Consider the following 15,219-nt stretch of genomic DNA (forward strand, 5'->3'; position numbering starts at 1 on the left):
TGTGTGTGTGTTCGTGAAATAGTAGCTAGGAGAGAATAGTTAATTTTTTTTTTTTAACGTAAAGGTCATTTTCTTTCCTAATCATTTTTCACAGATACATATATCCTTGGACTTGAGGTCCAGAGTGTGGCATGATTTTCAGTCTGTATTTCTATACTGCCCAGTCCCATCTCACTGTCAACTCCAGCCAAAGACTTAAAATTACGTTGAAATATTTCTTTAGTAGTATTTGTTACCTCTGTGTATTCATTGAGGAACAAACTGACTCAATTATGAGTTAAAAAAAATAGCAATAAGTTAGCTTTTTGGACAGAAGTAAAGCAAAAACTCCTCAGGTAAGCCACTTTAAAACCCAAACCAGGACAAATTACTATACTACTGAAGACTGGTATCGTGGAGGTTATGAAATGTATAACATAGGCGGACAAACCATACATCACCGCACCCTTGCTAAATGTCTCTTTTCAAGTCTTTTAAGATGCCAAAGAAAAAAGACATCTTTTGAAAGACAGAAGCAAAATCACGTGTTCAGTCCAGCAAGATAAGCACTCTGCACTGGTCATGAAATGATGATATTGTCAAAAGCATGCTTTACCATTCTTTATAGCAGTGGGGAAGCAAAGAAAAAAATTATGTTTTAGTGGATTTTTAAAAATTCAGATCATGCCCCTATCCAAGTTGAGAAATAAATTCATTTAAATAAATCATTCATCATTCTTTGTTTTGAAAAGCTCAGACAGAAGGCAGAAAGGTAGAGGCTGACAGCTGCCCCCATATCCCTCTGGTTTTTTTGTTGTTTTTGTTTATTAAGAAGTAGTTTTCTGAAGCAAACTTGTAGGAACCCAGTTCGCAGAGCACACACAATCTCAAACTTGCTGTCTCTTGAAACGCTGGCCATGGTAGCTGCAGAAGGAGCATTGCTTACTAAAAATCAGCAGTATTAGGAAATAAAGTTAAAATGTAAATGTATTAGCACCTTAAAGTGCTTTTGTTGTATCTTTAAGCCTAGAGGCAGATCATTAAATATGCATTTCGCTAGAAAGCAACTGTCGAGAAAGATAAGGTGGTTGGAAATATGCTATACTGTCAAAGGGGTTTGGTGGTGCAGCCTCCAGGACAGGGGAAAGAGAGGACACTCCCACTGGTAAGGTTTGCAAGCAGCCCGCCGGGTGACCTGCAGTTGTTACATTACTTTTGAGCTAGGAGGAGGGAAAAGGTAAAAATACAAGCATGGCTGTTGTTGCTTCAGCCTGGCCTTAATTACCAGACACAAGAAGCAGTTCAGAAATCTGGTCTCTGTTGTTGTAGAGGTCACCAAATCATTAACATCGTCAATCTGGCAGTAGCTAATTTAAATAGCACCTGATGTTGCAACGCCTCCCTTCGTTTCCCCAGCCAATCAGATCCTGGCTTCGGCTGACAGATGGTCCCATAAATGGATGTAAAAAGGGGAAGCTTCGAGCCAATTTCAGCAAGGCTCTGTTCAGTTGTTCTTATCTACATCCTAGAATCGGGGGTTTCAGCTCACTGCTCCTTTTCTTTCTTTTTTTTTTTTTCTTTCTCTCCCCCCCGTCCCCTCCCCCCAAATAATTGATTTACTTTACAATCATCCACACTGTGTTTTGTGGATCTTTAAATATATATAACAATAGTAGTCATTTAAAAAATATATCCTGAAAGCTTTGCAAATTTTAAGAGAAGAGTCGAAGCTCTGCGAGACCCAATATTTGCCAATAAGAATGGTTATGGTAGGTATGACTAGATTTATAATCTGTTGTTTGTGTTGCTGGAGGGAAGAAAAGCATCTACACCTTGACCAGTCTTATGCTTGCACAAGAGTTTAGTTCTCTGCTGCTGTTTGGTTCCTACATTTACTATCTCTTTTGTGTAGAGAGTGCCGGTAGGTCCTTTTATTGAAAAGCAGAGGGGAAATAGATTGTCATTTTTAACAGGTCATTGTCAGTTTTCCCTTCAACATAAAGGAGGGGGTGGTAGAGAGGTGAGGTGGGCTGAAATAATTGCTGGTTTGTTGAAAGAGGTTATATTACATGAGACCATATTGGCAGAAAAGATTTTTTTTGTTTTTTGTTTTTTTGTTTTGTTTTGTTTTGTTTTGTAAGGGAGAGGGGGTTTGTCTATGTGCCTGGGTTTCGTGGGGCTGGAGGTGGATGCAGCGGGGTTAGGAATCTCCATTTCCGTGCTGGAAATTTAAAGCTCGAGAAGCAGTTCCTGGATACTGAACGTTGAGATGGGCAGTTGTGTTTCAGGGGACTGCGCAGTCAAAACGGCAAAGAGAGTGATTTATTTGGGCTTCAGTAAATGCTGCATCTTGTATTTCAAAGAGTTTCCTGTCATGACCTCATAAAAAAGAGGAGGCGGCTTGTATGTGTAGCGGTGCCTGGCGTGTTGAGTTGTTGCTTCCTTCTCTGGGCAGCAGCTCTGTAAGAAGGAATGTCAGCTTTTACATAACGTTCCTTTCCGCTTTTGACACACTGTGTGAGGGTCCATCTTCTTCTGATCACAGATGGAGTGGAATGGCTTGAAGATGGTAAGTGAAAATTCAGAGGAAGGCAGCTTAGAGATTCCAGCCGTGTGTGTATGTGTGTGTGTGTGTGTGTGTGTGTGTGTGAAGGATGATGGACTGTGCATCGTAAATCACTGTACAGATCATGTGTGTGTGTATGTGTGTGTTTATTAGTATTTCTCTCTTCTGAAAGCCAGAATCCATCTCCAAGTGTAATGGCACTGCATGCACACAAGGCACACACACTGCCTCTTCCATCGAACACACATTTAGCCAAGCAAGGTTGGTGTCTTTTTTGACAATCACAATGTCACCGTCGCTGTTGGCTGGCGTGTCCACCGCCTCTGTGAGCTTTCAACAGAATTACATGACTGTTAAAGTTAAAGGCACATTTCTTTTTCAGTCTCCTGCTAGGAGTGATGGGGAAGGCTGGGTACGAGGGGTGGAGGAGATGAGGTTCAGTATCAGCAGATGCAATTGTGAAACAGGACTTCGGGATGTGGAAGGGGAAGTGGAAAACCTTTCTGCCAAAGTAGTAAATCTATTTTTAGCATCATCTTTTCGGAAAAAAAAAGAAGCAGGGAAACTCCTTGAGTGCCGCTCCTGTTGCCTGGTGTTGACCCTGAAGATATGGCACAAAATGGCACAATCAGATGCCACGAGTGCCCACTTTGACTTTGAATTTCACCAGCAATAGCTTTCACGGGGTTTCAAAGCCGGGTATGTGGGGAGGCTGTAAATTCATATCCATCTCACTTATTTTTTGCTAGAAAAGCCTGGGGAGGACTTTTTGCTCTGCATAGATGTTATAACAAAGCTGTGGTCTTTTTCCCATTCTTAGAGGATTGCCTTTGTCTGGCTGCTTGTTTTGATGGGTGTAAAACAAATAAGATTAGACCGAGCAGCCCAACTGAAAGCGATAGCTGGGAGGAAAACCCAATGAAAGGTTGCCGGGGAAACGAACAGAGGAAAAGCCGAGTAGGGAGCAGGTGGCTATCATGAGAACACACTGCAAACAGTGTAAAAAAGCGGGGGGGGGGGGGGGGGGGGGGGCGGGACCTCGATTATCTTTGCTGTTCTTTGTGGCCGGCCCAACTTTAATTATTCTTTATAAATAGGTGTTAATTACATTTCTAACTCTGGTTTACAGTGATTTTTAGAAATCTATTTTTAAGCATCTGTTCTGTCTCTTTTTTTTTTTTTTTTTTTTTGTTTTAAAAAAAAAGGGGGGGGGGGGGGAAAAAAAAAAAAGGGGGGGAGGGGGGGGGGGGGGAACCTTGCTCCCCCCCCCCCCCCCTCTCTCTCTTTCCCCCTTTACCCTGCTGTGAAATTGTACGTGCGAAAAATCGCAAGGAATCCTGTGAGGCCATTTGAAAAAAAATGTAAATTATATTGAATGAAGTTGACGGAAGCATAATAGTGAACTCCCACAGCTGATAGGTTCTGCAAATGATTTCTTAGAAATTTCTAGCAAATATCCATTGGAGAAATATAGGTAGAATAGATTTACCCTAAAGCAATGATTTTGTGCCAGGTGATATTGGTGTTTTTACTAAATCAACTAAATGTTGATACTACAATTCTAGGGAGTTCATTGTATCTCTCATTTTATATCCCAAGTAGAAATTACTTTTAAAAATAATAAATGAAAAACTGTATTCTGGCCTTTATCTTCGTTTTCCTCTCTGTACCTTCAACCCCAAGGTCCATCAGGCTGCACCCTTGCAGGAACTGCAAGGCATTTGGTCCTGGATCTGGTCTTAGCATAAACTGAGTGAAAAGCTGATTTCTTTCTTTCTTTCTTTCTTTCTTTTTTTTTTTTTTTTTTTTTTTTTTTTTTTTTTTTTTTTTTTTTTTTAGTGTCTCTGAACATCTAAGACCCATGCATGTGCTGGGTGACAGGCATCTTTCCCTTTTTCTCTGAGTGTGCTTTACGAGTAGTCTCTTTTTCTCATGATGGTGGGTACCAGAAGGACTGAAAGGTATAGTGCTTAGGCGAATAGGCAGTAACATAAAAACCATGATCTGTTATGACTTGTTCCAAATTGCATTTTTGATCAGATAGCTAATATTAACCCCCAAAATGAGAGATTTAAAAAATACTGAAATATGTTAAAAAGTTAGGAAATATATATTGGCTTTACAAAAAGTACTCTTAATTTTTACTCTCTCCATTGCAAATCTCTGCACTTACCTCCCCCACCTTCTTTTTTTCTTGCAAGGGGTTTCTTTTTGTTTTCTCTTCTTTTGGGGGGATTTTTAAAATTTTTTTTGACTCTTGAGGTAAAAATAAATAAACTCATTTTTTTGTCATAGGTCATACACTTGAATTTTTGCATAACCATATATCTCTTAAAAATTAGGATAGTTTTTTTTTTTTTTTCCTAAGAAATTTCTAGCATTATTTAGTTAGGGGGAAATAATTTCCATAAGAACTGTCACCTTGTCTTGGGTTGTAAAAAAGACACGTAGTTCTACTGCTGACCTTTCTTGCTTCTTTGTCTTAAAAATATTAATGCCTACTACCTGTATGTGGAGGTGTGCCTTTGTGGAAGCACAAGGCTGAATGTGCATTTATTAAGAAATGAAAATCTGATTGGAAATATTTCTGCAAAGATCACCTCACTACATCACAGTTTTAATGATCAGAATGTCTGTATATGTCATTGTAACATCATGGCCACATCGTTTAATATTTACATTTTTTAAAAAGATAAAATGGACATAGATAGAGAAATGACTGAGAAATTACTTTGAGAATCACTGACTTATAAGATAACTTTAATATCTCAGAAAAAAAGAAAAAAGCTTAAGAAGCAACTAAACCACTCATTTTTGTAGTCCCATTCATTTTTTTAACTTCCATTCATTCAAGTCATCCTCCTGGCCAGATATAGATGAGCTTCCTTCTGTTTGATAGTTTTCCAAAGACTTAAAACTTTTTTCTCTCCCAATAGCCCTTCCTGGGTCTTTTGAATATTCAAAGATTTTGTGATGAGAAGAAGGCCAGATTGTTGTGAGCTAATAACAATAGAATTTTTTTTTTAAGGAAAGAGAAAGAAAATGAGCTCCGCATTTGCATTTTAGTTCTTAACTCAGTCTTAAAAAAGGGTTTGAGATGTGGTAGACTTCAGGTATTTGAAACTTAGTATTTCTGTTGGGAATAATCTATTTGACATTTAGAATCAGAAATCTTTGCCTGAATAGCGCTTTGTGTGTGTGTTCAGTATCTCTAAAAGAATTTGTGGGTGAATCAAGGTGTTTTTCTCTAGTAAGAATTACCACTAACAATGAAAGGGTTTCCTCAGGGCAAGTCCTTTCTTTGGTTTGATTTCTCCCCTTTGCACTTATTTCCTTTTTGTGGGTCGATTCGTTTCCTATATGTAGACCAAATACTATTCCTTCCATGAGGATATATGCTGCTTCACTTAGCCGTTGGCATCTTAATGTCCTATTTTAATAATAATTAAAAAAAGACCAACGAAACAAATTGTGTGTACCGCAAATAAGGAATGGCGGTCTTGATAGAGGTCATTGTATGTGGACAGAAGTACTTTGGCCTTGACAAATTTCTTCATCAGTTCCAGTGATCTGTGGGCACCAGGCTCTTAATTTATATGCCTGGACACTTAATATGTACATTTGTTGGTGAACTGGCCAGCGGATGCTAGACACATGAGTGTGCGCTGGCGAATGCTGCAATGCAGTATTTTTTCCCAATGTCATTAGGAATTTGGAGGGGTATGAAGGACACAAACATTCTCAAGCTTTTATCTTACTATCTTCCAGTAGATGGACCATGTTGTTCAGAATTCACCAATTCTTTTAAAAGTTAAGTCAACCTTTTATTGTCCGCTGTCTGTTCTTCCATCCATTTGATGGATATGTGGAAAGTATGTGTTTGTGAGAGAGGGAGACTCTGTGTGTGTGTGAGTGTATCTGTGTAAGCATGTGTGTTTCTGGTATCCTGCACCTGTCTTAGGTTTTCCTTATTTGGTATTACCAAATGTGTATACATACTTGCAAGTATATGTGCATCTGAAAAGGGAAAGAAAACCAAACTGAGCTGGCTTCCCATAAGAAGTGGCTTCTCCTCCTCATAAACTCCAAGAATTTTCTTATTAGAAAAATACAAAACTTAATAAAAAAAAAAAAAGAAAAAGATAGATCCAGACCCTGCAAGACCTGCATTCATAACCAAACACCTTTCTGTAGTTGCCACTTGAGAAACTATAAATGTACAGCTCTATCACAGTAATTATGAGTTCGAAGCTGCTCTCTCAAGCAAAGGGTTAGGCTCGAAATAAAATGTGTGTATATTTGGGAGGAGAGTTGTTTTTTTCTTTGGGAGCATTTGAACCTAATCTTTAACCATTGGTAAAAACAAGCAGGAGGAGGTAGCGTGGCTGTGTTAGCAGTGTGTTCGTTGGTTTGTGAATTCGTGTGTAGATGCGTGTGCTTTAGAAACATCCTCCTATTTTTTTAAATCTCCATGAATTTTAAGGGTGGAGGGCTATTATAGATCAGTGACTTCTTAAGGGTAAAAAGATAGGTGATCTGTGGATGTGTGGAAGTTGTCACAAACAGTAATTGTCATAAATTACTCATCTAGAAGTAGAAAGAAAAAAAGGCTGGAGGACAAGAGTGGAGAGGGGTACCAACATGTGGGTCTGCACTTGCCGATATAAGAGATAATGAGTGATAAATTTGAACTGGTGCAGTGCGGGATGCCCGATAATTTCTCAGAACCTTGACTTTGCAGGTTCATTACTTCCTTGCTTGCTTATTCACACCTTTAATTATATCCAGTTTGGGATGCTAGCTAGGGGCACCAACGATGAGCCATTTTGTTTGTTGTTTACTTCATTAAGTATTCAGGCAGTGTGCTCACAATAGCTTTGGAGCATCAGTGTTAGGAATCAAGCACTTTGGAAATGGAATTGTTACAAAAGGATAAAAAATAAAGCAATCGGCCAGGTAGCTTGCTTTGGATGTTCACTCTGCTTAATGGTAATATTTATGTTGTTCCTTGTACATTCATTAATAATTACATTATGCAGTGTCAGTGCTCCTAATACGCTGGTGGCTCCCCCTACTACCCTCACTCTATCTCTTTTCTCTCTCACCCGACGCTCCACCCCCAAGATTTTGCCTTTTACTTGACCATTTTAGGACTGACCATTTTTGCTATGGGGAAGATCGGTATTCAGTCCCTCATTGTATTTAATACCAGAGATATTTTCCCTTCGATATGGGTCTTTCTCCGTAAGGATCACAAAATGCTGAACACCATAAAGGAATCTTTAAATAATTTTTGTTGAGGAAGCAGTGAAAATGTTGAAGAAATAAGGTCAATGTAATTGTTGTGCTTGCATTTTGTTTTTTGTTGTTTTTGGAAAGCCTTATTTTTGACCACAAAAGTAAAGTGCAAAACTAGCATATGTGATTTTTTAAAAATGGAAAAAGATTACAAGTCGTAGGTCTCCATTAAAAATAACTCACTTGGGACTCTTGGTTTGAAAAATAGCATTTAAACTCGAATTTAATTTTTTAATTATTCATGCTGAAGCTATAAAAATGTAATTCATAAATACTTTTTCTATAGGAGGTTTAGTTCTATTTTCAGGATATAAGGAAACAGAAACAATTCTAGCAAGATGGCGAATTCTGAAAAACACACCACAACGTGGAGGTTGCCTCCTCTCTGCACTTTGTGGCATTGAATCCACTCCTGCTTATTCTGCGAATCATTTACCTTCTATCGTCTCCTGCCTTGGAGCGACTAGCCCTTGAAGTGATTTTGCCAACTGTGTTCACAGTAGAGGCGAGCTATCATTTGTTGTTGGATGAAGATGTGTTTGTCGAGGACTTACTGTGTGCATTTCCCTGGAAGGTGGAATTCAAGGTCACCCTTTCTTTTTCTTCTGACACTGATCAAAACAAACAATAAAAGTCTAAGTCCCTGTGATTGGAGCTAAAGTTGAGGTGAGGGATTTTAAGGTTGGATGTCACATAACGCAGTTTGTGTCAAGTTATGAGAAGACATCTGTCGGAATATTCAAGTACACAAATGTTTTTCTTTTTGTATTTGTAAGAGCCTGGGCATGACTCCAAAAGAGAGAAATCAGAGATCTTCTGGACATTTTTGTCTATAAGGCTCCATGTATGCAGATGTTTGCTTTCAGGAAAAGGAAAGTTTAGACAGTTCGGAGGAACTTGTCTTTCTGTCAGCTACCCGTGGAGCTTGGCTAGATCCTGTTAATTTTACAGAAATACGAATGCTGTTCTTCTAACAGAGATGACTCTGAGTACCTTTCCCCATGTCACCCTCCAGGGAGGACCTGAGAATATAGTGACCCTCTTGGCATGCTTCTATGCAAACTTTAAAGTTTGGACATAAAGCAGATGTCATAATGTTGTGATATACACTTAGATACTGCCTGTACTCTGTGTGTGTGTGTGGTGGGGGGGGGGATGGTATGTGGCAGTGGTATAGATAGACAGCCATGACTCCTGGTGTGCACTGGGATGTGCCAGTAATGGCTTCTCAAGTAGCCTGTGTTTTCCTAAGCTGCCAGTCTAAACCTTTAGAGTTTTCCTTTCTAATTTGTACATGAAAAATAACAGGCTGAGTTGAACTTTTTTTTTTTTCCGAGTGCCCCCTTTGAAGATGCAGCAGTAGTAAAAACAGCTTTAATGATAAACTTTAAGTGCTATTTAAGAGTCTGTCGTGGAAAGCCTGGGAACTTTCAATCTTTACTAATGAAACTTTTATTAGGAGAGTGCTCACTTAAAATGGAGTAAACGACTAAGTCCCTGTAATGTGTGATTTTGACCAGATTTGACTCATCATCCTCTCTTATGTTACTTTTTGTAATGCAGCCAACCACATATCTAAAATTCTGGATATTGTACTTGTCTTCAATATTAATTATCTCTGTTGATGTACTGGGTACAGACAGTACAATTCCCACAAGTCCAGATTCTTACTGTAACACCAAAACAAAAGTGATATTTATGAATAATATTGGGAAAGTTGTCCTCATAGTAATCATTCCCCAAAGGAAACTTTACATAAATGTGCATTTATTATTCAGGATATTAAAAGGGAATCCTTAGCTTTTACTTTTTAATTTGGGTTAAAATATGTAAATTGGTTTTATTTTGGAGTTGCTCTGTTTTAGGTGGCTTTGGGGGAGGATAACTTTCTAGCTTGATTATATTTTAATTTTAATCACCTCTATAGTAGAAAGGGTTCCAAATCCTGAAATCAACCTGGTTATTGTGATTAGGACCCAGAGGGCCAGTGTGCAGATGGGGCTAAAAACATATTACATCAACTCGCATATATGTAGAAAAATCAGATTTGTTTCTGCTAGATAGCACTGTGCCCGGGTCTTCACCGGCAGGCCCGCTCAGAGGCTATGGAACCCCAGGTCTGCCTCTGGATTCACAGACCTTCATGGGCTGCCTGTTCAGTCAACCATCTGGAAAGATTGCTCTTTGTCTTACGAAACCAGAAAGTGCCAAGGACTTTGAAGTCAGGTGGATTGGGGGCTAGAGTCTTGACTTTCCCTATTAGTAACTGGGTGATGTTGGATGAGGTCCTTCAGTTCTCGAGCTTCAATTTCCTCATCTCCAAGATGGGGATGATAAGGCCTGACTCACAGGGTTTTGTGTGGATCAGATGAGAAACAATATGGGAAGGTAGCAGTCATAGGCCTGAATATTAAAGTTGCCTAGAGGATGTTAGGTCTTTTTCAGTCTGCCTGTGCCAGATGTCCTGGGGAGAAGTGACACTGAATGTTACCCTCATAGTCTCCGTTCTCTCAAGGATAGAGAACTCAAGGAGGGTGGGGGTGACATACAGTAATTTTTAAACACAGACAAGCCCTCAGTTACACCCTGGAATTATGAGGCTTTATTAAGTTTTCGGCATTCTCATAGGCTTTTGCAAGGTACATTCATGGCACCCTTTGGAATTAGAATTAACTTGGGATTTAGTTGTTAAATGAGAAAAAAGGTGAACATAAAATTAATTTTAATCGGTGCTGTTTTTTCTTTTTTTAATTTTGTGAAAGAGTCTGTTAGGAATTTCAGAAGTCAAGCAGAAAAAAAATCAGGTTAAGCTAATGAATATGGTCTCATCTTTGCTGTCTAAAATATATTATTATAACCTGTGAGTTATTTGACTTTGGCCCAGAAACCAGCCTCTTTGGAGCTATTTTTTTTTTCCTCTTCACCACATCAGCTTTTTTCTTCTATCCCTCTTATTTCCCCAACAGACTGAATTTTGAAGTTCTATTTTTCAAGGAATGGTGAAGAGGTTGAGGCAAAAAGTGGCTTAATGAGATTTTTCTAACTTGCCATCAGTTTTCTTTTTCCTGCTTGGTGAGGCAGGATGATGGATGGCTTTGGCAGTGCAAACAGCTCTAGAAACGATCGCATTGACTGAAGAGGTGTGGGAGATGTGAGCAGAATGCTGGCCCTCAATTTATGACCCTCCCATTTGCAGGAAAGAAAGAGACAGGACGAGAGTCACCGTAAAGGCCTGATGGTAGCTGTTGATCACGCGCACTTGGGAAGGGGTAGAGGGGGCGTGTCAGGACCAGCGTTAGGCCGAGCCTAATTTTGTGCCTTTTTCCCAAGGCTCTGAAAGGGGAAATAAACAGCCATATTAAATAAAATTCACAAGCTGTTCTAAATCGGGACCTGTTGCTGTCACCAGTGAGGACAAAAAAAAAATATATATATATACAAGTAGTACTTGGAAGGGTTCGAGATTGAAACTGAAAACATAACCTCCTTGGTTCAAACAGTATTTTAATGTCACGGATTTGGGATTCCACTTTATATAATCAGGGGAAGGATGTGAAAGGGAGTCATTTTCTTTCCTTCAATTTAATCCTTAAAATCAGGGGACAGATTATAAATTGATGGGATTCTCCCAAGCACTATTTTGCAGACCCTATGCTTTTGTGTAAAAACAAACAAACAAAAAACCCCTTTACTGTGAAGCAGACAATAGAATTTTTCTCTTTCCACGTGTATCTATTTCAAGCCTTCACCAAGGTTATTCTCAGGATTCTAAGCCTTGTATGTGGTACTCAAGCTCTCTGGAAGAATTTGGTTGATTTTTACAATGTGTTTTGTATAGGCAGAAATACACCAGTGGAAGAAAGGGGCTTGAATGTGGAGAGCGGTAGAGGTTTTTGCATAGTTTATCCTAGAAAAATCTCACACCTATTAATGAAAGACCAAAAAGAGATGATTGGGTGAGTGATTTGAGCAGGTAACTGGGCAGGGGAGGGCCAGGTGGGTATTCTTAGAACCTCTTTGGTAGATACATGTTCATGTTATTAAAAAATTGACTCCTATTTAAGCCAGTACTTGAATCTCAATTCCTTCTTGCTTTACACCTTTGGCTTAAAGTTATCAGCAAGAAGAAAAGACTTTTATCTTGGAAGAGTTTTAGTAAAAACTCTTAAGGTGGTCTCTAGTTGGTGAATTTTGGAGACATGGGCTTGCAGTTGCTGTAATCATAACATATTCTTCCTGAACTATCGTCACGTCACTTTTCCAAGAACAGAGAAGAAACGTGTTTCTAGAACCTCAGCTATTCCCAGCACAGTTCTGCTGTAATGGATCTGTGACTAGGGAGATCATTTCTCATATTCATTTAACATTGTGTAATTTTTGCCCTTTGTTGTCAGGTTGATCTCCTTAATGCAGTTAGGGCAGGTGTTGTTAACCCCTTTTTATAGAAAATAAAGCTTAGCTGCCTGCCTTAGGATACATGTTTAACAATATCAGAAGTCTTAGCTCCACAGTGTTTAGGAATACATCCAGCTTAGCCAAAGCTTACTTCTCTAGAGGGGGGAAACAAAAACAAACACCAAAACAAAGAGCAATTCCTTTGTTAGGTCAAGATTTTCGGTGCAGAATCAGCAAATACAATTGCATGTCTGTCCCTATAAACCACATTCTAGGTGCCTCCTGGAATGTCACAGTATTTAAAACATATTCTGATATAGTGGGTAAGGAGAGTGACAGGCAGAATGTGAAAAGTGTCTCGGCAGAAGAGGTACAATAGACAGAAGAGAAGACATTTGTTGCTGTTGGGGGAAGGAGACAGCCTTCACAGAGGAAATGCCATTTGGGTGGAGCCAGGAAAGATGGATAGGCAGAGAAATTAGGAAAAGGGGGCATTCCATGTGGAAGGAAGAGTATGAGTAAAGGCACAGAGTTAGGCACTTGCTTAAGCAATGATAAGTAGTCTGGTGGAAATGCAGCATAAGATGTGTAAAGATAAAGCTAGAGAGATAGGTAAAAGCTATCGCTTAGGAAGATTAAGGTGTTTTGACTTGGTTTTAACTTTATTTGAATTAATAGCTATGGGATGTCTTAGATCAGAGGAATATGGTTTCCTGATTGTTTTGCAGGGTCAGGACTTGCCTTTATTGGGTCATGATTTCTCAGAAGTTGAAGTCACTGTATTGGACATTGGTTATTTAAAGAGAATTGACATTAAAGCACTCTTCTGATGAGAGTGTGATGTGATAATGATGACGATGACGAAGATGATGATGGTGATGATGATGATGATGATACAGCTGCTGCTCACACCCATCGAGGATTGCTTTTAGGGTTACAGTGCCAAAAAGCAGTAGGAGGAAGAATATCGACTTTATTCCAGATTGTAAAGAAGTGTGCCATTAGAGGACCACACTGCGTTCTCTCACTAGCAGGTACCAGTGCTCAAGTCGTGGGAAAGTGTGCAGCCAGAGAAAGGATGGTGGCAGTCTGGGAAACAGCTTACTTCCTCCAGAATAAAAAAGTACCCACTTCAGACTTCCATGTACCATGGTATACATGTCTTCCCTGGTAGTCTGCGAGCCCAGAAGGGCAGATTTCTTGTCAAATGCTCTCTTATTTCAATGTTAGGCACACAGTAAATACTCAATAAGTGTTTATTGAATTGAGTTATAATTTTTTTTTTTTTAGAGTCTGAACTACAGAATTAGAAGACTTGCAAGTTTTGGGTCCGTCATTTAGTTTATTCATCCAAGTCACCTAACCTGGCTGAGTTTCAGGTTCTTAATGTAAAATAGAATTAATACAACTTCATTATCTTGATGGGAGGATCAGTTAAACTGTATCCTTGACACACCCCAATAGACAGAATAAAAATATTAGTAAATAACTAATCTAGTTTTGCCAATAATTATTTTATTGGGTCTTGACCATAATTTAAAAAAATTAAAGCAATAAGTGAAATAGACACTTTGACTTTGTTATATTTCTGCTTTCTTGGTTAACATCTCAGAGATGAAACACTCCACATTTCCCAGCAGTATGGGGGGGGCCAACTTAAGTTTAAAATTCTGACAAAATCACCCTGATTCTGGCTTATCCAAATCCTCTGTCCCTCACTTCTATTTATTAAGCTTCACACTACTCAGAAGGTACATTAGCAAATTGTGCAGTTGAATAAAACCCACACTTTTCATTTAGATTCTTATAACTGTATCATATGTATATTATCACTTTTTCTACATTTTGTCAAATAAATTTTTACATAAACTAAAAAAAAGTAAAATAGAAAAGATCAGTGGCTAGTGCTTAGTAAGCATATTATTTCATGAAACTTTTGGTTCAGTTACCTATGTTTTGAGTTGTGATATGAAGTTGCTGTGTGTTCAATATATTTCTTACTTTTTTTGCTTTGTTGGATCCTTGTCAGTAAATTTCGAAAAACACTGTTCTAGATGATATTGAGCTCTGCATTATCCCAAAGGGAAAAAAAGCCACCTTTTTTTTTCCTTCAGAGCTATGCAATGCAAGATCTCTAGTAACTTCCAAATTATTAAAGAAAGGATAGCATCTGATTATTTTAGATTTAATGTGGAAAATGTATCTTAAATCTTGGAAAGTTAAGATATTTGCATGGCATATGTTGGGACTTTCTATTAATCAAAGTACTCATTAACTAGCAAATCTTACAACTTGGTCATGCTACCTAGCTGAACCTTCAAAGTAATAATAATAATAATGATAGTACTAAGTAGTGGAGGTGCTCTGGAGGTGGGACTAAAATAATCAGATTAGCTTTCATTTCTTGAGCCCTTACTATGAGTCAGGCACTATGCCTTACATACCATTCCTTTTAACCCTTAAAACAACCTTAAAAGGTAAATGTTAATTTTCCTGTTTTATGGATGAACTGAGATTTTGAAAGGCAAGTTAAGGTTACACAGCCAGCAATTGGGCCAGATTTGATTTCAACCCAAGTGTGTCTAATTCTAGAACAAAATGTCAAAGATTTATTCAGTTCCGTGAAAATGTTTTAGAGCTTGGTGGGTCAGTTGGTGTCTGCCCTCGAGGGTTTACTGTGTATGAAAGTGGGTGAGATGTGATTTAATCACAGGAGGACAGGCACAAAAACTTTCATACTAAGTGTTTAATTTTGGAAGTAGTGAGAAAAGCACCTGTCACATGGTTTAGGTATTCAATAAAGATTTATTGAATTGAAATTAGATTAATTCTCACCTGGAAATTTGGAAGGGAGTGGGAGAGTATTGGGGAACCTTTGTGCTGAAGAATATCCTTACCTGGAAGGTGGCAAATCCATCTGCCCTAAAACTCTTTAGCGCCCCTTGGAACTCCTAAAACTGGCAACAGCAAAAAGCCAATCA

The 15,219-nt window shown here is 38.7% G+C and overlaps 1 protein-coding gene across 4 annotated transcripts in view; it reads left to right on the forward strand.

Annotated features, from left to right (window-relative positions):
• Positions 1 to 1,465: 1,465 nt before the first annotated feature.
• Positions 1,466 to 15,219, forward strand: part of ELAVL4 (ELAV like RNA binding protein 4) — an 82,376-nt gene continuing 68,622 nt past the window's right edge. Inside the window, exon 1 of one of the 4 annotated variants that reach the window (XM_059374677.1) lies at positions 1,466 to 1,748. In XM_059374677.1, coding sequence (XP_059230660.1) covers positions 1,740 to 1,748 — 9 coding nt within the window. In that variant the 5' untranslated portion in view covers positions 1,466 to 1,739. Of the gene's footprint in view, positions 1,749 to 2,212; positions 2,549 to 15,219 lie in introns of those variants that run through there. The other 3 variants (XM_059374676.1, XM_059374678.1, XM_059374679.1) reach the window with 3 other exon arrangements.

Source organism: Mustela nigripes, chromosome 14, assembly GCF_022355385.1.
Source record: "Mustela nigripes isolate SB6536 chromosome 14, MUSNIG.SB6536, whole genome shotgun sequence".
Classification (NCBI taxonomy): Eukaryota; Metazoa; Chordata; class Mammalia; order Carnivora; family Mustelidae; genus Mustela; species Mustela nigripes.